This window comes from Tachyglossus aculeatus, chromosome 27 (genome assembly GCF_015852505.1).
Source record: "Tachyglossus aculeatus isolate mTacAcu1 chromosome 27, mTacAcu1.pri, whole genome shotgun sequence".
NCBI classification, from domain to species: Eukaryota; Metazoa; Chordata; class Mammalia; order Monotremata; family Tachyglossidae; genus Tachyglossus; species Tachyglossus aculeatus.
In genome coordinates this window covers 5,976,336-5,999,055 of record NC_052092.1, presented here as the reverse complement: position 1 = coordinate 5,999,055, position 22,720 = coordinate 5,976,336, and the positions used below count along the sequence as shown (strand labels likewise).

The 22,720-nt window shown below is 57.9% G+C and overlaps 1 protein-coding gene across 1 annotated transcript; it reads right to left on the bottom strand.

Annotated features, from left to right (window-relative positions):
- Positions 1 to 4,213: 4,213 nt before the first annotated feature.
- Positions 4,214 to 22,566, bottom strand: CRACR2A (calcium release activated channel regulator 2A). Its single transcript, XM_038767980.1, has 17 exons — positions 22,372 to 22,566; positions 21,540 to 21,651; positions 20,641 to 20,809; positions 20,149 to 20,295; positions 18,161 to 18,251; positions 17,285 to 17,380; positions 13,816 to 14,003; positions 11,233 to 11,304; positions 10,981 to 11,026; positions 9,795 to 9,901; positions 8,654 to 9,011; positions 7,793 to 7,925; positions 7,043 to 7,124; positions 6,311 to 6,425; positions 5,096 to 5,197; positions 4,657 to 4,733; positions 4,214 to 4,463 (listed from the first exon to the last, which is right to left on the bottom strand). Exons 1-17 carry the CDS (start codon positions 22,564 to 22,566, stop codon positions 4,373 to 4,375), a joined length of 2,181 nt encoding a protein of 726 aa, XP_038623908.1. The 3' UTR covers positions 4,214 to 4,372.
- Positions 22,567 to 22,720: the final 154 nt, after the last annotated feature.

Here is a 22,720-nt window from a genome sequence, read left to right as displayed (position 1 = left end):
GAGGAAACCTACTCGGGCTGGTCGGATCCCCCGCTGTCTCCCTCCCTCCCTGCCTCTGGCTCCCGCCCCGGAATGCCAAGCCCCAGACCGAGTCTTCCCCACCTGGGCCGGTCTCCTCTCACTCCCTCGGCAGGTTTTCGGGGCGCCTCCGGGCTCGGGTGCCCCGGGGAGAATCAAGACCACCAGAAGATCGGGGGTTTGACGGCACTTTCCTCCTCCTCCCCAAGCTCCCTCGCGTCCATCGCACCCCGTCCATCCCCCCAGGTCACTGCGAGGGAGACAGGGAGGGGCAGAGACGACTGCTCCCCCCCTTTTACGGCTCGCCCCTCTGACTCTGCTCCAACCTCCAGCCCACGGCCGGACTGCACCTGGGGTGGGGGTGGGGGTCGCAGTGTTTGCTCTCCGCCCCCTGCCACCAATCTGAGGTCGTGGAAGGCCGCGGTCCGCAGAACGTGGGATCGGCTCTGCCAGGACACCCACATACACACACCCGCCCCCCGCCTGGTTCCTGCTGAGGGTGCAGGGTCCGGAGCCCGGCTCTGGGTGTCGGAAGACCTGGGTTCTAGTCCCGACTCAGCCTGCTGGGCTGGGTCCTTCATAAGGAAGGTTTCTGTCCAAGGATCACCTAAGGGCGTCCCGTGAGGTGGCAGCCCCCAAATGGGCAGGGGAGATCGCAGCAGCTCCCGAGTCCTGGTGACGAGGCCCAGGGTAGGGCCCCGGCTGCGGTCACTGCGGCCACCCCTGGGCCCTGAGCGTGTGACCTTCGAGGGTGCCCCTGCCCACCTGCTTCCTCGTTGCAGCCCGGGCCCTGGCCGGGCACAACGGGAAGAGAAGAAAGAGTGTGAATAGCACGGCGCAAGCCACCGGCACTAGAAGCGACTCCGTGCGGGGCCTTGTTCCCCCATCTCTCCCTCCGTTCCCCACGATAGATTGTGGGAGAAATGGACTCTGGCTTCCACCCTGGGCGAGCCAGCCTGCATGTCCTGCTGGTCACTATGGCTATGGCCCTCGTGTCCTCTGCTGTTTCCCCCGACCGCGCTGAGACCGCGACTCCCCCCGAGAGTTTCCCGTTCTTAGAGCGCCTGGGGTTCACTCACTGTTGAGCCGCCTTGAGTCTCTTTGGTCCCCTTCTGGAGGTGTCTCTGGAGGGTTTCTCTGGAGCTGTCTCTGGGGAAAGTCTCTGGAGGATATCTCTAGAGCTGCCTCTGAAGAGTATCTCTGGAGCTGTCCCTGGAGGATGAGACTGGAGAAAGTCTCTGGAGGATTCCTCTGGAGATGTCTCAAGAAGCGTCTCTGGAGTTGTCCCTGGAGGGAGTCTCTGGAGGAGTACCTTGAGGGTGTCTCCGGTTGGTCTCTCTGGAGGTGTTCCTGGAGGGTTCGTGGTGGGTGTTTTTGGAGAGTGTCTGGTGGGTGTTTCTTGAGTGCCCAGTAGACGTCTTTGGCGGTGTCTCTGGAGGATGGGGATAAACTGGACTCGGGCCGGAGGCGTTGGCTGGGTAGAACCTTCTGTGGATCTGGATCGGGGAAGCTCCATTTCCAGCGGGGGGCCAAGATAACCCTGGTTTCTGTCCAACGTTTCGCTTTCCATCGGTGACCCTCATTTTACTCTCAAGCATCCCCGGTGTAGAGAGAGGCAAATTCTACGTACTACCCCCACTTGACAAAAGAAGAAATGAGAAGACTGAGGCCCAGAGAGACAGAAAAGGAGCTGGAGAACATGAGGGCAATTAGACGTTGGGGCAGCTTCCGGGCGAGGACGGGTGGGGAAGGGTCAGGGTTCTACAGTCTGGAGAGACCCAGGTTGAGAGGAGGCGGGAGTGGGAGGTATAGAGGCAGGAGGGGAGTGGACAGGGTGAAACGGAATTGCTCTTCCCCGACGGGAGCTGAAAAGGGTAGGGTCAGAGCAAACAGCAAGAAACACGTCTTCCACCAGCATGGGCGGAAATCCGCCCCTATAAGGGGCTGTGCAGCCCGAGACACTGGCAGGTCCAGAGGGATTTGGACGGATCATGCTAGGTCACTGGAGGAAGAGTCAGGGATGGAGAAGAGAGAACCAGGTGTGTTGGATGGTCCGTGCTGGGTCACTGAGGGAAGTGAGGGGTGGAGGTTTGGGATGGGTCATGCTGGGGCCCTGGAAGAAAGTCAGGGATGGAGAGGAGAGAGTCGGGGTTCTGGATGGACCATCTCTAAACATGATAGGGATGCCCAGGAGGGCTACCGGCACAGAGTCCCTCCCAACATCCCAGTGACCCCGTCTGAGACAGAGTGTTGGGCCGAAGGGGCAGGGGCTAGCCCGGGGTGGGGGACGGGATGGGGGGTCGGGGGTTGGTTGGCGTGCTCAAAACTCCCCGCCACACACACTCACCGGAACCAAGCTGAGGGCTGATGGAAGATGGCTCTTGTCCCATGGAAGGGCTGGGAAAAGCCATCAAAGCCGCTCAGATTCAGGGAGAACAGGGGTCACCCGGGGTGATACCTCCGCATTTCTTCAACCCCGTGAAGCTGCCCCGAGTCCTGTGGGAAGCAGCTCGGGAACAGGGCCAACAAAGTGGAGGTTTCCATTGCAGCAGCAGGCAGCATTTAGGTGAGACATATGGTAAGACTTCCTGGAACTTGGGGTGGGGAGAGGTCCCAGTTGGCCTGCTGAGCTTTCGGGTCGCCCCCTACTCTGCAGGCAGAAGTGGGAAGAGGAGAAAGAAGTTTTGGGAGGAAGAGGAGAGGAGGCTGCCAGAGAGTGGCTGGGCAGGGAATAGAGGGGTACAGTGGCTTCAGGAACAAAGTTGTTTTCCTCACCATTGCGAGGTGGGGAAAGCGACCAAAGGAATAGAGGAAAGAGACTTTGGCGGCCTGCCCGTGTTGTCGTGTCTTCAAAATTCTGACTTGGGGTGAAACCCGGCCAGGGAATTTTACTTGCACTTCGAGGAATGCCCAAAGGCTATCACGAGTCAGGAGAGTCAAGACCCAACTCGACCCTACCAATTTCACACACGTGAGAAAAAGCAAGGCCCATGGAGGGACCGACACTGGCGTCTTGTCACACACCACATCCGGAGAGGCCCAGGGCTGCGGATTCCCGTCTAGGGAAAAGAAGTGGGTGCGAGGGGTCAGGGTCTCTTTCCCCCTCCCAGAGCTGAAAGAGGGGCCATGGGAGACCCCTGGCCGAGTGATGGGGTGGATAGCGGAGAAACTTCCCATTCCTCCCCGCCCTCCACCGCCTGCCCCAATGTCTCTCGGTCCCTCCCCTCTCCCCACCACACCAGATTTCCGAGCAGGAGCAAAGGTCACAGGCGCTGCAGGCCCCAAATAAATCCTTTAATCATGGACGCTCCACGCTGGCCCAGCCCCCGACATCTCCCGCTCAGCTAACAGCTAGCAGGCAGTGTCTCTTGCCCCCTCCTTCCCTTCTTCTGTCCCTCCTCTCTCTCCCCCTCGATCGCCTTCTCTCCCTTTCACTCCTTCTCTCCCTTTCTCGATCACTCTTTCCCTCTCAAATCGCTCTCGCTCTTAAATACCACCTAGGGGAAGGAAATAAAGTATTGTAGCTAAATCCCGGACTAGTGTTTGGCCTTTCAGCCTTTTCTAAAAGCACAGTGATTCTGTTCGCCTGGGTTTCCATCTATTCATTAATCACCGTAAATTACTTTTCCGTCTAAAAGCTATTTTGGGAACCGGTTGGAATATTGGCTTCGAAAAGAGAGAGCGGCTCAGAAAGCGGCTATTCCTCCCAACGTAGCGGCCTCGGCGACAGGCCCGGAGACCCTCGGTCCAGGTGGCGAGCAGAACGAACTCTCTTCCGTCCCCCTCCCCGTGCCAGCCCCGCAAGACGCTGGACCACCGCCCACAGACCCAGGGCAGGGCAGCAGAAATTCAAAGGTCCTGCTCCGCTTCTGCCCTTCCCCCCGGTTTCCAAAGGTGGGTCACTCCTGACCAGAGGCCGGGGAAGACTTCAGGCCTCGTCTTCCTTCCTGAAGTTCTGTCAGGGTGGTCTGGGGACCTGGAGAGGACCCCGAGCAGAGGAGGCGGCGGGACTGGCCGCCAGACGATAAGAACAAGTACATTCTGTCCAGTTGCCCCGAGTAGGATTCAGCGGGGAGGCCGCCGGACCCCAGGGGCTAAAAGGCACACGGTGATTTGAGTGATGCGCCCCCCCCCCCCCCCCCAACAGCCAAGACCCCAGGAATGGCCGCTGGGAGGTGGGGCGGGGCGGGGGGAGAGGATGACCACCCCACACTGATTCGTAAGTCAGTAAGTCACTGGTGGAGAGCCAGTGAACGGAGGTGAGTCTCTGAGCGGGGGACTCCCTGCGGCAAAGGTGGGGACGGGGTCCCGGGGCTGAGCCGGCTCAGAGCCCCCCACGCGGGACCCCTGGAGACTACTGCCGCCCGCAGCACGAGCTGTTCCTCGGAGCCTGGTGGATCTGGATCGTCTTGGCTGTCACCGTGTCCTCCTGCTCCTTCAAGACCCTTACGGGAGAGGACAGCGCTGACCAAGCTGGAGGAGGGCGGGCGGCCCTCTGCTCCCCCCGCGCCCTTCGCCCCACGCCCCGGGGGGCTGCAGTTCGGCCGGCGGGAGGGAGGAGTTTTGGGGTGGTGGGGGGCTCGGTCGGTCAGGGGGGCGGGATCGCGGGGGTGGGGGGCGTCCCCTCTCTGTTCTCACCGCGCCAAGTGGAGGAGGGACTCCTTCGCGTTGTGGCCGGAGAAGGCGCTGCACTCGTAGAAGATCAGTCCGTTATCCTGCGGTGGCGGAGAGGAAGCGGGGCATTCCGTTGCTAGGCGACACCCCCCCCCCCGCCCGCCGCCGCATTTCCCATTACGCCCACCACCCTGATTCCTTTTTGGCCCTGGGCCCGCGGGCCCCAGCTTATTTTCAAGGCTGCTGTTGGATGGGCCTCTCCCGGAAGCCCAAGGAGAAACCAAGTGGGTTGGAGGAGGAGACCAGGCCTCGCCCCTTCGCAGATGGGCTCTTGGAAGGCCGAGGGACGGCTCGGACCCTCACGACCTCCCTCCCTCCCTTCCCCCCCCCCGGGACACGCACTCAGCGCTTCCGAACCGTCCCCCATCCCCACGCCACCTCCCACCCCATCCCACCTCCTTACCTTGGCCAGCTGTTCGCCCAGAGCCCGGGGGACCTCCCGCTGCTGGTCATTGTCCACTTTGTTGCCCAGCAACAGGACGGGCACGCTCCCTCCCACGGCCTCCTGCAGAATAGGCGGCAGTAGGTGCCCAGTACAGCGCTCTGCGTATACAATAGGCGCCCAGTACAGCGCTCCGCCTGTTGCAATAGGGACTTAATGGAGGCTGTTGATGACGAGGACAAGCCGGGGGAGATGGTGTTAGAGGGGCCTAGATGGGCGGATTCGCAGTTTAGTGCACAAGGGTCCATAAAATGGGGGTGGGGGAGGAGATAGGGAGAAAGAAAAAAATTCCTGCCCCCCCAGGAACGATGTTGAGGACAAGAGTGAGAGAAGAATGAAAATGTTTAATGGGAAAACCTAAACAAATTCAAGACATTTTCGTTATTACCCAAACCCAGAAGTAGGATGAGGGGCGGGGGTGGAGGGAGCATTGTGGGACGATGTGGTGAGGGCCAGCTGATCAGTTCCCCCCTCCCCCCCCACGTCCCTTCTCGGGGAGCGACGGGAGCAGTTCTGTGGAAAGAAACGGAGCTCTGCGGCAGAAGCACAAAACACCTATAATTACCGGCCTCCCTCATATCAAGCTAGGTGTCAAATTTTAATACATCATCTGACACCTCCGATTGCCGGTTGCCAGGACAGAATGACGCGGCTTTTCAAGAATCCAGAGAATGGGCGCCTCCGCCGGGCCCATAATTTCAAAGCTAGAAAAGGCACCGTGGGGTTGAGGGCTGGAAAGTGCCTTCCCCAGAATAAGGCTCGGGGGCGAGGGCTCCTGTTCTCTCGAATGCTCCGGACACCGATAGGGATGGGCAGAGGGTGCCCCCTCCCACCCCTCAGTGTCACCCCGAGGCACGGGCTTCTCAGGGCTTGCACCGGCCGGGACGGCGAGCAAAAGCAGCACGCTCTCTGCTCCTATTCTAGACCTCAATGGACTGAAACCCAAAGGGCCGCGCTCCACCCTGCTCTGCTACTCCGAGGACTCGGAGAAGCGCTCCGAGGGTCCCTTGGAGGCCGCATCCCTTACCTCCTCCCCTCTGTGGCTTTTCCGGGACGCCCTGACCGTGGCTGCCCGCTCCGGTGTGTGTGGGTGGCGGGGGCTTCCCCGGAGTTGGGGGCGGGGAGTGAGTGGGCTCAGGGCGACGGTCGGTCTGTTTGGAGGGCGAGGTCCCTCACCTCGACGCTGGTCAGCCACTGCCGAACGGAAGTGAACGTCTGCTTGGCCGTGACGTCATACATCACGATGACACCATCCGCCTTGCGGAAAAATTGCTGGGTGATGCAGCGGTACCTATGGGCAGCGTAATAGACCTCTCTCAGCACCTCCACACACAGCTTTCAGCGCACTAAGAGAGACAGCATGGCCTAGTGGAGAGCACACGGGCCTAGGAGTCGGAAGGACCTGAGTTCTAATTCCAGCTCTGTACCATGTCTGCTCTGTGACCTTGGGCAAGTCACTCAATTTCTCTGGGCTTCAGTTATCTAATCTGTAAAATGGGGATTAAAAGTGTGAGCCCCATGTGGGACAGGGATTGGGTCCAACCTGATTCCTTTGTATCTAGACCAAAGCTTAGAACAGTGCTTGACGCACAGTAAGCGCTTAAAACCATTATTATTATTATTACCCTTAAATCCTCCCAAATGGGTAGCACACACAAACACCTGACCTACCCCCCCGCAGCAGTAGGTGCTGCATAGATTCCCCCCTCCCCGCTCCGAACCCTTCCCCTAGAGGGGCCGAGGACTCTAGGAACAGAACGTAATAGCCCGCAGAAAGCCCCCTCTGTTTCTCCAAGCCCTGGGGTCCCGGCAGGAGGGGGAACCCCTCGACCCGCAGGTGCGCGGGAAAGGCTTCACGGGGGGTGGGCGGTTTGGAAGAGAGAGAGAGAAAGTGGCCGTCGTCCTCACCTCTCCTGGCCGGCCGTGTCCCAGAGCTGCAGGGCCACCTGGGCGTTGTCCACACTGACCGTCTTCACCCGGTAATCTATCCCTGAAAAACAAACAGGGCTGCCTCTGCGCCGGAATCCAGGCGCCCTGACCTGGGGCATATAATAATAATAATAATAATAATAATAATAATAATAATAATGGCATTTGTTAAGCGCTTACTATGTGCAAAGCACTGTTCTAAGCGCTGGGGGATACAAGGTGATCAAGGTTGTCCCCCTGGGGCTCACAATCTTAATCCCCATTTTACAGACGAGGGAACTGAGGCCCAGAGAAGTTAAGTGACTTGCCCAAAGTCACACAGCTGAAAATTGGCAGAGTCGGGATTTGAACCCATGACCTCGGACTCCAAAGCCCGGGCTCTTTCCACTGAGCCACGGGCATGAGCGCAGGACGCAGACACATCTGGGAGCGTGCTGCTCAGCTGGCCGGGGTGGCCGTCCACAGTTACTGGGGCGATGGGCCAGATTGACTGGGGTGACTGGGATGGCCGACCTGGACAACCAGGGTGGCTGGCCAGGGTGATTGGGATCACAGGGGCGGCCGGCCGGGGCCCCTGGGGTGACCTAGGTGAAAGTGGCAGCTGGCCGGGAGACCGAGGAGGAAACCAGAGATCAGAGAGGTTAAGGCACTTGGCCGACCTCCCACAGCAGGCAGGGGTGGAGCCGGAACCAAATCCCGGAGCTCCCCAAGCCCCGCGGACAGACTCACCCACGGTGGCAGCTGTCCCCGGAGAGAACCGATCCTCGCAAAAGCGGCGTAGAAGGGAGGTTTTCCCCACGCTGGAGTTGCCCACGAACACGATCTTGAAGAGGCGGTCCAGGCAGGCGGGAGCATCCTCGTCCTGAAACGGGGCTGTGCATTGGCTGGGGCTAGGCGGGGGGGCGAGCGGTTGACGCCGAAATTTTCGGCCACTTTCTGGGGAAGTGCGATGAGTGTCTAGGATTGGTAGGGAGCCTCTCCGGGTAACGTGTCTGCACTTGATCCCCTGCGGGAGACCCCACGGTTCCCACTTGCGGGACATGTGCGGCTAGGCTAGGGGGGTGGGGAGGAGACAGGTGGTGGTTGGATTGGGAGGTGGTGGAGGGTTGAGACGGGTTCTGGGATGGTGGGGAGGAAGGCCTGGAACCTGGATGTAACTCTGACTCCAACTTGCTGTGTGGTTACCAAGACGGATTGCCCAGTGATCCAGCACGGACCATCCAACACCCCAAGTCTTCCCTGTCCATCTCTGACTCTCCTCTAGTGACCCAGCACAGACCATTTGACACCCCTGACTCTCCCCTCTCCATCTCTGACTCTCCCTCACTGACCCAACACAGACACCCTCTCGGTCACGGATCTGTCCAACCCCCCCGGACGTGCCGGTGTTTCGGGCTGCACAGCTCGCTGTGGAAACAGATTCCCTGCGCCGCCCACCCCACCGTTGGCCTGCTTTCTGCTCTTTGTTCTGGCGCTGCTCTGCTCTGGCTCCAGTAGTGCCCTCGCCCTGGGCAGGGGGAGTTTTGGGGCACAGTGATTCTGGGCTGGCCCTGTGGGCGGAGAAGCGCTGGGTTGGCGTCGATTCCTTACATTTGCGTGCGTTTCCTTCCCCACTGGCCGGCCGCGGGGAGAGAGCGGAGTGGGCTCCGAGGACGGACCTCTGCCTGCCTTCTCTCCCCGCCCTCCAACGACGCTGCTCTCCACCTCCTTCTCCTCCTCTTTCTCGGGCCACTGATACAGCGGCCTCCCGGGCTGGTGGTCCAAAAGCTGCGGCAGGGGGTCTTCCTCGATGGAGATGATCCTCCCGAGAGCGCGGGGGCCGGGCCCGTGGGCCCCGGGGTCGCTGTCCTGTCCGGTACCCCAGCTCCCGGAGCTCCGCCTCCTCCGGCAAAGGAAGCCACCCTCCTCAGCCTCCTTCTCCTCCTCTTCCTCCTCCTCGGTGGTCTGGCTGGGGCGGTAACACTGAGATGAGCAGGGGGACCCGGGGCTGGGGGGGCGTTGCTGACCAACGGGGGCACCCCGAAACTGACGAATCTCAGGAGGAATCGGCCCGGTCGCCCCTCAGAGACCGAGCCACTGCCGGTTGTATTGTACTTTCCAAAGCGCTTAGTACAGTGCTCTGCACACAGTAAGGACTCAATAAATACGATTGAATGAATAAGTGAAAAAGGAGTCCTGGACCAGCTGCCCAGTCTAAATCAGCATTAGCCCAGGGCCAATGGGCGAGTGGAACCGCCCCGATCCTTGGGAGGGGGTAATGGGTCTGTCTCAGCCTGGCTCTCTCTGTCTCGACCTCTTTCTGTCTCCGTCTTTCTCTCCCCCTCGCTTCCTGAGTGTCCGAAACTGTCTCTCTGGGTCTCTGCCTATCTCTGTGTCTATGGCCATCTCTACGTCTGAGGTAGCCGTCCCTGTCTTCAGTGTCTCTCTGCGGCTACCTCTGTCTCTCTCACTGTCTCTCCTCATTTAATGGTTCTGCAAGTCCAGACCAGCGCTCTGGGTCTTCGGTCCGTTCATCTGTCCGTCCACTGTTACACCACACCCCTGCTCCCCCCCGGCCGCCGGCACTGCCCTGGGCCAAGGAGGGGAGCAAGGAGAGGGGGTTATATATTCCCCAGGGCCCGAAGTAGGGGACGGGAATCATGGAGTCTGACAACTGGACACAGACCTCCCCCTATTCAGGCCGGGTGGTCCGCACCCTTTGCCTTCGGCCTGCGGCCCGGCCCGCCCTCACCTTTCGAGGATTCCTTTGCCCGGGAAGTATGTGCCGATCACAGAGCCCGATCTTTGCTTCCAGCCTGCTTTGGGGGCGACGGCGGTAGCGGTGGCGGTTTGACCTTTCTGGGAATACAAAACGTGGCTTGATGTGGCCCGCGGCTCCCCGGGGGGAGGTGGGAGGGGGCGCCGACCGGCTTCCCGAATCAGCGGCAAAGAGAACGATTCCCGGACGGACCCCGGGGCCGCCCTCGCCCTCTCGGTCTCCCTCCGGAACCAGGGCTTTGGGAAGAGGCTCCAAGACGGGCTCTTCCACGGAGGCGGGAGGATGAAATTGGGCCAGGCCCGCAGCCGGGCCCTGTAGACAGGGCGTGGGGCTGGAGATCCGGAGACCCGGGTTCTAATTCCGGCTCTGCCCCGATCTGCCAGTCACCTTCTCTGAACGCCCACTCCCTCTTCTGAAAAATGGGGATAAAAAGCACTTAGTACAGTGCTCTGCACACAGTAATCGCTCAGTAAAGACGATTGAATGAATGGATGAATGAATGAAAATCCCCGACCTCTCTCCCTTTAAGGCGGTGAGCCCCGTGTGGGGCAGGGACAAAGGCTCCGTGTTTGATCTCATCATCCTGTATCTACTCCTGGCCTTGGCGCAGTGCTTGGCACACAGTGAGAGCTGACTGCGTACTTTCCACCATCAGTTATTGTAGGATTCCCTGTCGCCCGTCTGGGATTGAGAGGGAAATCCGGCCCAGGGCTGCCTTGAACAAACTCCTCCCTCTCTCCCAAACTGAAGACACGAATTATGCTCCTGACCGCCCCCCGCCCCCACCCCACCGGTTTAGGGGAGAAGGGTCCTGCGAGCTGTTGACCCCAGGCCTCTAGACTGTAAGATCGTTGTGGGCAGGGAATGTGTCTCCCAATTCTGTTATACTATACTCTCCTAAGAGGCTATACTCTGTTCTGTACACAGTAAGCGCTCAATAAATACGAATGATTGATTGCGGGGGTGCTGACAGATGTTGAGGAAGAGGGCTATAGGTGTGACATTTCGGTAGCCCTTAGTGAGGCCGCCCCAAGAAGAGGCACTGGAAACGAGAAAACAGGAGGGAGACCCCCCCGCCCCCCCGTACTAACTCTGACCCCCGGCTCCGGTCCCGGGGCTCTGAGAAGCCTCTCGCGGCAGCGGCGGTGGTGGCGTTTACCTGCAGACACATGTCGCGTTCGTCCCTGAGGTGCTTGTTCCGTTCCCTGCGGGCAGATAACAGACACGTGGGGCCGTTGTGCCTGCGGGGGGAGGGAGAGGCCCTGGGGTGGGGGCGATCAGGGGCGGGAGGGGCTCAGCCCTGCGGGATGCTGAAGGGGCAGGCGCGGGGTCTGCGAGGGCGGGAGGCGACCAGGGCCAGGGAAGTGGCACTGGCGTTTGGGGAGGAGGGCAGGACGGCTGTTGCACTGACCTCAGGAAATCCAGCTGTTTGAGGAGCCCCGACTTCTCTCTCTGCAAGGCCTCGGTCACTCTGTACACCTCCCTGGGTAAGGTGGACACGCGGAGCTCATGAGTCCGGTGGGCCGGCAGGAACTGTCCCGGGGGCGAGGCCGCGATCGGGACTGGACGCAGGTGGGGCGAAGGTGCCCAGATACCCCCGGGCCCATCGCCCCCACAGTCGGAACCCGAGGGCACCGGCCCCATCCTCCCACAGCTTAATCTCAGGGGCACACGCACCGGTTTAACAAGCAGGGAAAGCTTCCTGGAGGAGGGGGCTTTGAAGCACCTTTTCAAAGGGCAGCTCTTAGCCGAAACGAAGGGAGGAGCTGTTCTGGGACGGTAGCCTAAGCCCCTTCTCCTCCCGCAGCCCCCTGCCAATATGAAATCATAAAGACCGGTCCCTCGGGTATCTAGCTCATCTCCGCCACCTGGAAAACGGGCTGGGGTCAGTCAGGGAAATTTTGCAACGGGATTTTTCCCGGGTTGAAGGGGAACCGACCCTCTCGGCAGAGCGAACGGAAACGCGGTTCTCCGCGGAGACCACGCCGCTCCCCGCGCCCCCCGGCCCATGGAATAATTATAGAACTCATTTGAAACGAGAGCAAACTAATTCAAACTTTTAAATTCACGCCAGACTATCCTAATTAAGCAACTAAGACTCTTCGTGTCCTGCAGTGCGGGGAACGACGAACGCTTTATTCCCAATTATATTAAATTTGGGCTGGAGGGAAAACAATGTACTTCACATTATCCAAATTAGCTCTCCTAACTCCCCGCTGCCTTCTCCTGCCTGGTTAGCGCAGTGAGCATCAGGGTTGGATTCGTTACCCTCCCAGCTCCCCCGAAAATTCCTCTCTCCCCCCGTTTTTATATTCTGCCCTTCTCAGAAGCCTGGCCACTCCTCCTCGTGCCACCGCCCCCCCACCCCGGCTTCCCGAGCATCTTAGGCCGTGGAGCAGATCCGTGGCACCTGACTCTGGGATGGGAAGTGAGGCCTAAGGCCTCCCTTCTCTCATCCGAGCATTTCCCTCACCCTCTACTGCTCAGGGCCTTCTGCCCGGGGCTGGATGCATGCGGTTCTGATGGGCCGGATTTAACGACTCTAGTTACCGCAGTCATTAATTCATTATGACATTTTAAATCAAGGTATTTATTAAGGGCTTCCTGGGTGCCAAGCACTGTACTCGACGCTGAGGTCGGTACAGGCAAATCAGGTAGGACTCAGTCTCCGTCCCCGACGCGACTCCTTTGGACAGCTGGGGAAACTGAAGCCCAGAGAGGTTAAGTGCTTTGTCCGAGATCACCCAGCTGCCCAACGGCTGAACCGAGATCAGGTCCTCTACCCCTTGACTTCTCCTTTCGGGCAGGAACAGGCCGGCCGAAAACGGGGTTCCGTGCTCAGTTCTTCGGGGGGAGGGGGCCACCCGAGAGTGAATAAGGGTGTCCTCACTTGGCCCCGTTCTCCACTTGGGGAATTGGGGTCGGGGGTACTCCAGGGGCTCCGAGCCCCCTTCCTCTCTGTCCTCAATCCATCTCACCAATCTCCCCCCTCCCCGGTCGAGTAGGGAGACCTCGCATCGCCACCCCCACCCCGCCCGTTCCCCAAAACTACAGTTTGGGGGTTTGCCCTTCTCTCCCCACCTCAAACGCACGACCACTGAACCTTGGGCCCACGCCAAGTCTAACCCGCCCCCTCTCCTCCATAGATCCCAGGAGACGGTGACAGGGAGGGAGAAGATGGGGAGGGTGGGAGAATCGGGGGGAAAGAAGGAGAAACGGCTGGAGGGCGAAGTAGACTAGACTGTGAGCCCACAGTTGGGTAGGGATCATCTCTATATGTTGCCAACTTGTACTTCCCAAGCGCTTAGTACAGTGCTCTGCACACAGTAAGCGCTCAATAAATACGATTGAATGAATGAAGTAGGGGGGAGAACGATGGAAAGAAAGGGAATTTCGGGGCAGGCGGGGCAGCGCCGCCTGCTGGCTGCCTGAGGGAGGGCAGACTGTCACCTGTCGTCGGGTCCCAAGCGGAGAACGACTCGGCCCTCGGTCGGAGGCTCTACCGCAGCCCCCAAGCTTTCCTCGCTCTCGTCCCCCCACTCATTGGGATCCCAGGAGAGTCTGACTGTGCCCTGGGAGGTTTGGGGGGTGGCGTCTGAGGAGCCAGAGGGCACCCCTTGAAGTGGACTCAATCTCTGGGTCAATGGAGACCTCCTTCCCTTCCCCACAGCACCTGTATATACGTATATATGTTTGTACATATTTATTACTCTATTTATTTTACTTGTACATATCTATTCTATTTATTTTATTTTGTTAATATGTTTGGTTTTGTTCTCTGTCTCCCCCTTCTAGACTGTGAACCCACTGTTGGGTAGGGACAGTACATGTTGCCAACTTGTACTTCCCAAGTGCTTAATACAGTGCTCTGCACACAGTAAGTGCTCAATAAAAACGATTGATTGATTGACTGTAGGAGGGGAGATGGAAATAGCCGCATCTGTCCAAGACCCCCGTCTCCCCAGCGTCCGCGATCCCCGAGCTGAAGACTCACAGCTCCTTCTCCTGGTGCAGTTTGCAGGCCTCGTCCTGCAGGCTGTGCAGCTGCAGCTGGGCACAGCGCAGCTCGGCCGAGATCCGGTCCAGCTCCTTGGCCAGCTCCTGGTTCGTGCGCCTCAGCTGGCTGTTCTCTGCCGTCGTTTCGTGCTTGTCATTGTTCAGGGCCGTGCACTGGCCCTCCAGCTGCGGGGGAGGGGGACGGTTGGACAGATCGACAGACAGGTCAGCACAGTTGGACTGGCAACCCACGGCACGGGGACAGACCCACAGACAGGTCAGTACAGCCGGACGGACAGCCCACGGCAGGGGGACAGATGGACGGGTCAGCACAGTCAGACTGGAGATCGAGAAGCAGGGTGCCTCTGTAGAAAAAGCCCGGGCTTGGGAATCAGAGGTTCTAATCCCTGTTTCGCCACTTGTCAGCTGTGTGACTTTGGGCAAATCACTTAACTTCTCTGTGCCTCAGTTATCTCACCTGTAAAATGGGGATGAAGACTATGAGCCCCACCCGGGACAACCTGATTACCTTGTATCCCCCTCCCCCAGCGCTTAGAACAGTGCTTGGCACATAGTAAGCATTTAACAAATACCATTATTATTATCGGAGTGGAGAGGGGCCGGGTGCGATGCAGCCTCCTCTTCTCTCGGGCAGGCCCCTACTTTGCCAATTCCCCCTCTCCACCCCGGACGTTGTTGCCAGGTCCAGACCCAACTGCCGGAAGGGCCGGAAAGCCCTTCCCGAGGAGGACCCTGATCTCTTCTGATTGCAGAAAGCAGCCTAGCCCCCTCCCCTAGCCTTCCGCGGAATCAGGGGGCAGCTGGGTGCCAGCCACTTAAATTCTCAAAAGCACCTGAGTGCTTCCTGACTCCACCCTCACCCTTCTTTTCTACCGGAATAATTGGGATCAAGGTAGTTGCTCAGCTCTTACTGTGTGCCGAGCACTGCTCCGTGCACTGTGCTGAGCACTGGAGTGGATGCTGAATAATCTGACTGGACTCAGTCCCTGTGGAATCGCGTCTAGCAATTCTCTTGTACTGTGCTCTCTCCAACACGTAGTTAGAGAAGCAGCGTGGCTCAGTGGAAAGAGCCCGGGCTTTGGAACCAGAGGTCATGGGTTCAAATCTCAGCTCCCCACTTGTCAGCTGTGTGACTTTGGGCAAGTCACTTAACTTCTCTGGGCCTCAGTTACCTCATCTGTAAAATGGGGATTAAGACTGTGAGCCCCCCTGGGACAACCTGATCACTTTGTAACCTCCCCAGCGCTTAGAACAGTGCTTTGCACATAGTAAGCGCTCAATAAATGCCATTATTATTATTATTATGTAGTTCAGTGCCCTGCACACAGGAAGCGCTCAAGAAATGCCAGATTGATTCTCCATTGTGCTCGCAGTCTGAGTGGGAGGGAGAGCAGGGATCTCAAATGAAGAAACTGACATCTAGAAAGGTTAAATAACTTAGTCCTGAGGTCACTCAGCAGGTCAGGAGCATTCATTCATTCATTCAATCGTATTTATTGAGCACTTACTGTGTGCAGAGCACTGTACTAAGCGCTTAGGAAGTACAACTTGGCAACATATGGAGACGGTCCCTACCCAACAGTGGGCTCACAGCTCTAGGAGCAGAGCTAGGATCTGAACCCCAGTATCCAGTGGGCACCTCGAGCACCCCAGAGACCTCTCCCCCAACCTCCCACCCACTGTCAGCCTCTCCTAGCCTCCAGGCCAATGGAAGGGGCGGGCCAGTAAATGATTTTGCTCCTCTTCTCTCTGGGGAGACGGCTCACTGCATTATCTCCGGGCCCAGGAAGAATGAAACCGTGGAAAAAAACTCCTCGTCAATTTGGCCTAATTAACGCGGCCGGTCGGGGGATGGTGGAGGGAGAGAGGAAAGAGAGAAATTGGAGGAAAAAAACAGTGGAGGAATTTCATGCGCCCTCGGGTGGCTGCCAGACAACAGGAGAGAGTGAGGGCGTGAGATTAGCCAAATTTATCACCGAGGGACAGATCTCACCCTGGCTAAGACAGGCTTGGAGTACAGTGGAAGATCCTGGAGGACAGGAGACACGGATCTTGCTTTCACTGAACTCTACACAGTGCTCATCACAGTGCTCTGAGGCCAGGAGATAATCAATCAGCAGCACTGATTTACTGGTGGAAGGGAGCCTGGGGAATTTAGTACAGTGTCCAGTGGCCAGACTTGGGGATTGGGGTAGCAATTCCTGATGGCTTTCAGTGCGGGGCAGCTGGCTCAGCAGAGACATTATGGAGCTGGGAGTCGGATGACCTGGGCTCTAATCACAACTCTGCCATTTGCCTGCTGTGCTGGGAAAGTCACTTCAATTTTCTGTGCCCCACTTCCCTCATCTGTCAAAATAGATTGGGATCCCCTTGTGGGACAGGGACTCTAACTGACCTCATTATCCTAGCTCTTACTGTAGTGCTTAGATCACAGTATGAATGTGCTTAAGAAATTCCACAATCATTAAGTCCCAGACCCACTTCTACCCCTGGCCTGCTGTAAGACCTTGGGCAAGTCACTGAGTGACGCTGGGCCACAATTTTCTCCTCTGTATAATGGGGAGAAGAGCTCTGCTCTCCCTCCTGCTCAGACTGTGAGCCCCGAGCAGGTCAGGGAAGGCCCATATCTTCCCCCACACTTAGCCCAGAGCAGGAGCTTAATAAGCAGCAGTTATAGTGGAGGTCTGAAGAACAGCAAGTCAGCTCTGGGCCCATGACTGGGCACAGGGATCCCTGTGGTCCAGGAGGAATTGGGACTTACTCCAGGGAGGTGGCATGCAGGATATGGGCAGGGACATGGCAAGGGGTCACACTTGGGATATAAAGACATCTGGGGCCTTGCCTGTAAGGGACAGTGGGCAAGCTCTTTGCGAACAGGAACTGGGACTTTTGCTTCTACAATACATATTTATTACTCTATTTATTTATTTTACTTGTACATATCTATTCTATTTATTTTATTTTGTTAATATGTTTGGTTTTGTTCTCTGTCTCACCCTTCTAGACTGTGAGCCCACTGTTGGGTAGGGACTGTCTCTATATGTTGCCAACTTGTACTTCCCAAACGCTTAGTACAGTGCTCTGCACACAGTAAGCGCTCAATAAATACGATTGATTTCGAGCTCATAGAGCAGTGCTCTGTACAGAGTGAGCACCTAGTATAGGGCTCTAAACACAGCAATTGCCCAGCCCAGAGCTCTGCATGCAGCGGGTGCCCAGCCTGGAGCTCTGTACACCTCAGATGCCTAACCCAGTGTTTTGCACACAGCAGGCACCCAGCCCAGAGCTCTGCTCACAGCAAGTGCCAGCCCAGTGCTCAGAGAGGATAATCACAGCGCTCATGGATGGGAAAGAGGTGGTGGTGGTGGGGAAGCAGCAGGTGGGCCCAGACTTGCTGGACAGGCTCGTAGGGTTATTTGGTTGGGGGCAAGGGGGGTCCACCATACCCTTTTCTGTTTCTGAAACAGTTGCTCCAGCTCCAGCTCCTTTGCCGCCAGCTTGTGCTCCAGCTCCTGGCTGCGGGTCTGGAACAGCTCAGTGTCCTGCCGGTGGGGAGGCATGTCAGGCCGGGGCTCCCCACCCCCGTCCCCTCTCTCCTGGCCCCCTTTCCAGGAAATTCCATCCACAGGATCCCCCTCAATCCCCACCCCACTCCTCCCTCTACCAACACCTTCTTGGACCTGCAGTTCTACCTAAGGACTGTGTGGCCCTGGACCGATCCCTAGCTCTCCCCTGCCCCATTGCTTGCTGGGCGACCATGAGCCAGTGGCTGCACCTCTCTGGGCCTCAGCCTTTCCATCCATAAAATGGGAGCCATTTTCTGAGAATCGAAGTAAAGAGTAGGGAAACAAGAGTGGGTCTCTCTCACATACACACAAACACAGACGTGTAATTTTACTTATATTAATGTCTGTCTCCCTCTCTAGACTAAGTTCATTATGAGTAGAGAATGTGTCCATTATAATGTTAAACTGTACTCGAGGGCTTAGTACAGTGCTCTGCACACAATAAGCACGATTATCACACACACAGCTCCATAGCCTAATTCACGTTCACTATCCAGGATCAGTGTCCAGGGCCACTGTCCAGTCACTGCTTGGGGTCACAGTCACAGGCCACTGTCCTGCCCAGCTATAGCCCGGGGAGGGGGAATGGTTCCTTTCTGGGGTTGTATAGCCAGGCCCCCTTGAAGGAGTTGGGGCTGGGGGTGGGACTGTGTCCTGGGCCCAGAATGGGTGATGTCTGGACTGGGCCGGAGGTGAGGGGACACAACAGAGATGTCGGCGGGGCCTCCGACCTGGACCGGACAGACGGACACATACTTTCAAGAGAAACTGCTCTTTTTCATTTTGAATTTGCTGCTCCATCTCCTCGTAGAGGTGTCTGATCTCCTCATCATAGGCCGCAATTTTCCTGAAGGGCACAAGGGGAAACAATCAATCAATCATATTTACTGAGTGCTTACTGTGTGCAGGGCACTGTACTAAGCACTTGCAAAACTACAACACGACAATATAACAGACACATTCCCTGCCCACACGAGCTTGCAGTTTAGAATGGGAAACAGACATCAATATAAATACATACATTAAAGATATGTACATAAGTGTTGTGGGGCTGGGGGCGGGGGTGTGAATAAAGGGAGCAAGTCAGGGCAACTGCAGAAAGGAATAGGAAAAGAGGAAATGAGGGCTTAGTCAGGGAAGGCCTCCTGGAGGAGATGTGCCTTCATTTAGGTTTTGAAGTAGGAAGAAATTGTCTGTCAGATATGAGGATGGAGGGCATTCCAGGCCAGAGGGAGGACGTGGGTGAGAGGTCAGTGGCCAGACAGGCAAGACCGAGGCATAGTGAGTAGGCTGACAATAGAGGACTGAAGTGTGCGGGCTGGGTTGTAAGTACGAGAACAGAGAGGTGAGGTAGAAGGGGGCAAGGTAAATGAGTGGAATCAAGGAAAGAGAGGGAGGAGACGGAGGGGGCAAAGAGACAGGGGGACTGGGTCATCACCACCACCGATCACGTCTGACCAAGAACTCTGCCTCCTCCAGCCCCTTCCCCATCCACTCCCCCCACCAGATTCACTGGACCACAGCTTTCCCCATCTTCAAGGCCTCCCCAAGTCCCACCTCTTCCAGGAAGCCCTCCTGGATTGAGTCATAGCAACCAAAGGGCCGTCCCTATAACAACTGTACTTGTCCCCATTCTTCTGTATGGATGGAGATTGGATTGCTCTTTTGCGGGTTCTGCTTCCCTCCGGCATACTCACTTGTATCAGATCAATTCAGCGCTTAGAACAGTGCTTTGCACATAGTAAGTGCTTAATAAATGCCATTATATAAAACTGCCTCCATCCTATCCCCAATTAATTACAAATAATTTGTGCCTGTCTTCCCATTTGAGTATAAACTCCTTGAGGACAAGCAACAGGTATTTTGCTTCTGTAGTTCTCCCCCCAGCTTTCATTATGGTACCTAGCACTCAGTAATACCCTCAATTAATTGGTTGAGCCCTTGGGTTTGTAAACCCAGCTCCAATAGTGACCTGCAGTATGACCTTGGACAAGTCACTTAACCTCTCTAAGCCTCGGTTTCCGCCTTTGTAAAATGGGAAAGAAATCCCTGGTCTTCCTCCTTAAGCAGTGAACTCCACATGGGCCAGGGCTGGGTGTCTGACCTGATTATCCCTATGTAAGCTCGTTGTGGGCAGGGATCACTTTTCCCAAAGCTGTTGAGTACAGTGCTCTGCACACGGTAAGCACTCAAAAATAGCATTGATTGACCACAGTGCTCGGCCCAGTGCCTGACCCACAGAGTAAGGGTGGAATAAGGCCCATAATTATCACCCTGGCATGCCACAGTAGTAGGCACCAGAACAATGCCGAGGACAGTGCTGGACAGTCACATTAACAACCTAAGTCACCACCACAAACCCACTAGGGGTGGCAACATGACCCACGGAGCTGTGTTACTGCCTTAGGTGCCCTCCTAACACAACAGCAGCCTTCACTGATGCTGTGCCCGTCCTGCTATGAGGCGCACCCCTGCAGAGGGTGGCAGGGACCGGGGAATGTAGCAGCCGGGCTTGCTGGGAGCGTGCCACCAAACCAGCCCATCCCTGCCCCCCGGGTCCCTGTCCCCCAAGCCCCTGCAGGGACAGGCCCAGTCGATGTGCTGGGGACCGGACGGGGCAGCGTCACGCTGGTCGGCCGCAGACCGGGACAGGCTGTTACCGGGTGCGGGGAGGGTCCTGCCGAGTCCCACCGGGCCCTGCCGGTGGAGGGGTGTGTTTGTGGGGGTGGGAGTTCTGCACCTACTTTTTCAGGGCACTTTCCATTTCGTCCTTCTCCTCGTGGGCCTCCTGCAGCTGGCTGACCACACGCGACAGAAACTCCTCAAAATTGGCCAGCAGATGTGGCTCGTCCTTCTTCAGCTGCAGCCACAGGGGCTTCACGTCGTTCTCACTGTGAAACATGGGACAGCGGGGCCTAGCTTGGGCTGGGGGCGCAGGGCCTGGGAGCCAGACTTGGGCTGTTCCCATCCCAACCCCCTTTTTCCCTCTGCCCACCCATTCCCGGGGAGAGCCAGGAACTTCCTGGGGGTCGGGGAGGGGGCCGCCCCCACCCCCTGCCCTCCAGCGGGAGGCACATTCGTCTGCCAACTCTGCTTTCCAAATGGGCTGGGTCTCTGTGTCCTAAGGGCTCGGTGGGCTAGCTATTCCAAATTCCCCCTACCTCCCTGCTCCTCTCCCTCATCCTCCTTCCCCATTGAGAGGGGCAGGGCTGGGGCCTGCCCAGGACGCCTCTTACTCTTCTAAGACCTTCCGGGCTCCTAGTCTGTCCATTAGCAAGCGGAATTGGCCTTCCTCGTCTTCCTCCTCTCCTTCGTAGCCTTCCTCTTTCCCTGCAGACTGGTACACCTTCTCATCCAGCAGCGGCGAGGCCTGCTGGTCCTCGTCCTGGCTGTAGAAGAAATGGCCTGGGGACCCACGGGGCCCAGGGAGGGTCAGGAGAAGACCCTCGCCCCTGTCCCCACGAGTACCTCGTTGTTGTGGCCTTCGACGTATATTGGGGGGCGCGAGAAGGGGGGCATTGGGAGCCTAGTGCAGAAGGCAAAGATGGGGGCCGGCCCAAGGGAAGGATCAACCTGCAGGGGAGATGAGTAGATGCTAAGGGAAACGATGCCACAGAATAAGGGTAAAAAGCTGATCAAAGGCTGATCAAAACAAAAGCAATCGTTAAAAAGAGTACAAACAGATACATCTATAGGGGCAGAGGGAATGAAGGGAGTGGTGAGAGCAAGAAGGTGAGGGGGTGGTGGTAATCCGGGAAGGCTTCTTCCAGGAAGTGACTAAAAGACTTTGGAGAAGAAGGGAGAGAAGAGGAAGAAAGACTTGGGGGGGGGGGGGAACAGGAGAGAGTTGAAGGGAATGAATGGAGGAGGAGTGGGGAAGGAGGAGGGGAGAGGAGAAAGAGACATGGAAGGGGAAGGAGTTGGGGGGAGGAAGACGAAGGAGGAGGGAGATGGAGAGGAGGAGTGAGGAGTCGGAATGGGCAGGGGGAGCCCGCATCATACCATCCCCACCCTCACACCCCATTCCTGGGGTCTCGGGGCTTGCTGGGGTGAGACTGGCCCCTCGCCGAGCTTGACAGAGGGGACCCGGGGTTGAGGAAGGGCGGGTGGGGTGTGTGTGTGTGCCTAAACCTACTGAATCCGGAGGTGAACTCGGCTGGCGTCAGGAGGCCGTTGCCGTCGGTGTCCAAGGCGTCAAAGACGTCCTCCAGGTCCCGCAGGCTGAGTGGCAGCTCGCTGTGCAGCCGCTGCAACGGGAAACGCGGCCGCGGACCCACCGCGGTACAGCAGCGCCCACCGCCACCCGGGGAGACAAGGAAAAGCCTCTTCCTCCCGCCCGGGTCTTCCCGGGACCGGGAAGGAGGGGGTGTGTGCCCCGCCGCGGCCCCCGATTGCTACCGACCCCTCTGGACGATTGGCTGCAGTGAGCGGGGTGGAGGCTAGACGGTTGAGAGTTCTGTCTGAGATAACACCTGTCTACGTGTTCTTTTGTCCGTCTCCCCCTTCTAAACTGTGAGCCCGTTGTTGAGTAGGGACCGTGTTTATATGTTACCAACTTGGACTTCCCAAGCGTTTAGTACAGTGCTCTGCACACAGTAAGCACTCAATAAATACGACTGAATAAAGAATGATGAATGAATAACGGCGGAGCCCCGCTCAAGGGTTGGGAAAACCCTTTCCTGGGGCATTGGGAGCTGTCCCGAGACGCAGGGGGATGGACTCGGTGACCCCGGTCATAGTCGGGAGTCGTAAAAGGCAGATGCAGCGCGGGTCAAGGATCCCGGCCCAACCTCGACTTCCAGGCATGGCTCCCGGACAGGAATCCCAAGGCCCAGGTGGAAGGTTACTGGGGGAGGGGCGGGGGGCGTGTGTGTGTTTGTGAAGCCGGGGGGGTGGGGGGGGACAACAGGGAGTGACCACCAGACCTCTGCTTGGGGAGGGGGCGAAGGAGGCCCTGCCTCTGTTACCTGCATGTCTCTGCGGGCGATGAAGCCCTTGCCCTCGGGGTCGCAGGCCTGGAAGAACTCCTGAGCCTTCGTCAGCATAGCCAGCTGGCCCGGGTCCTGCGTTCCGGTCCGGCCCCACGGTGGGGTCGCCGCGGGGCCCCTCGTCCCGCTGGGCCCCCTGGGCCGTGGACCAGAGTCCCTTTCCGGGGCTTCCATTCTCTGAGCCGTCCGAGTCCCGTGAAAATCTGCGGGGAGGAGAGCGGGAGAGGCGGGAAAGGGAGTGAGCCAGAGGGGGAGAGAATGAGCAAGGGCCCCCTCCACCCCGCGACGCTGCCCCACATCTCTTAGCAACCGTCTCCTTAATTGGCTG

Excerpts from the sequence above, each read along its gene's own strand:
- CRACR2A (XM_038767980.1), bottom strand. The coding sequence starts at position 22,566 with ATGGAAGCCCCGGAAAGGGACTCTGGTCCACGGCCCAGGGGGCCCAGC. Across the intron at positions 7,125-7,792 it reads GGGGACAGCTGCCACCGTGG|GGATAGATTACCGGGTGAAG; the intron begins GTGAGTCTGTCC and ends TTTGTTTTTCAG. Across the intron at positions 4,734-5,095 it reads TGGGCGAACAGCTGGCCAAG|GATAACGGACTGATCTTCTA; the intron begins GTAAGGAGGTGG and ends CCGCCACCGCAG.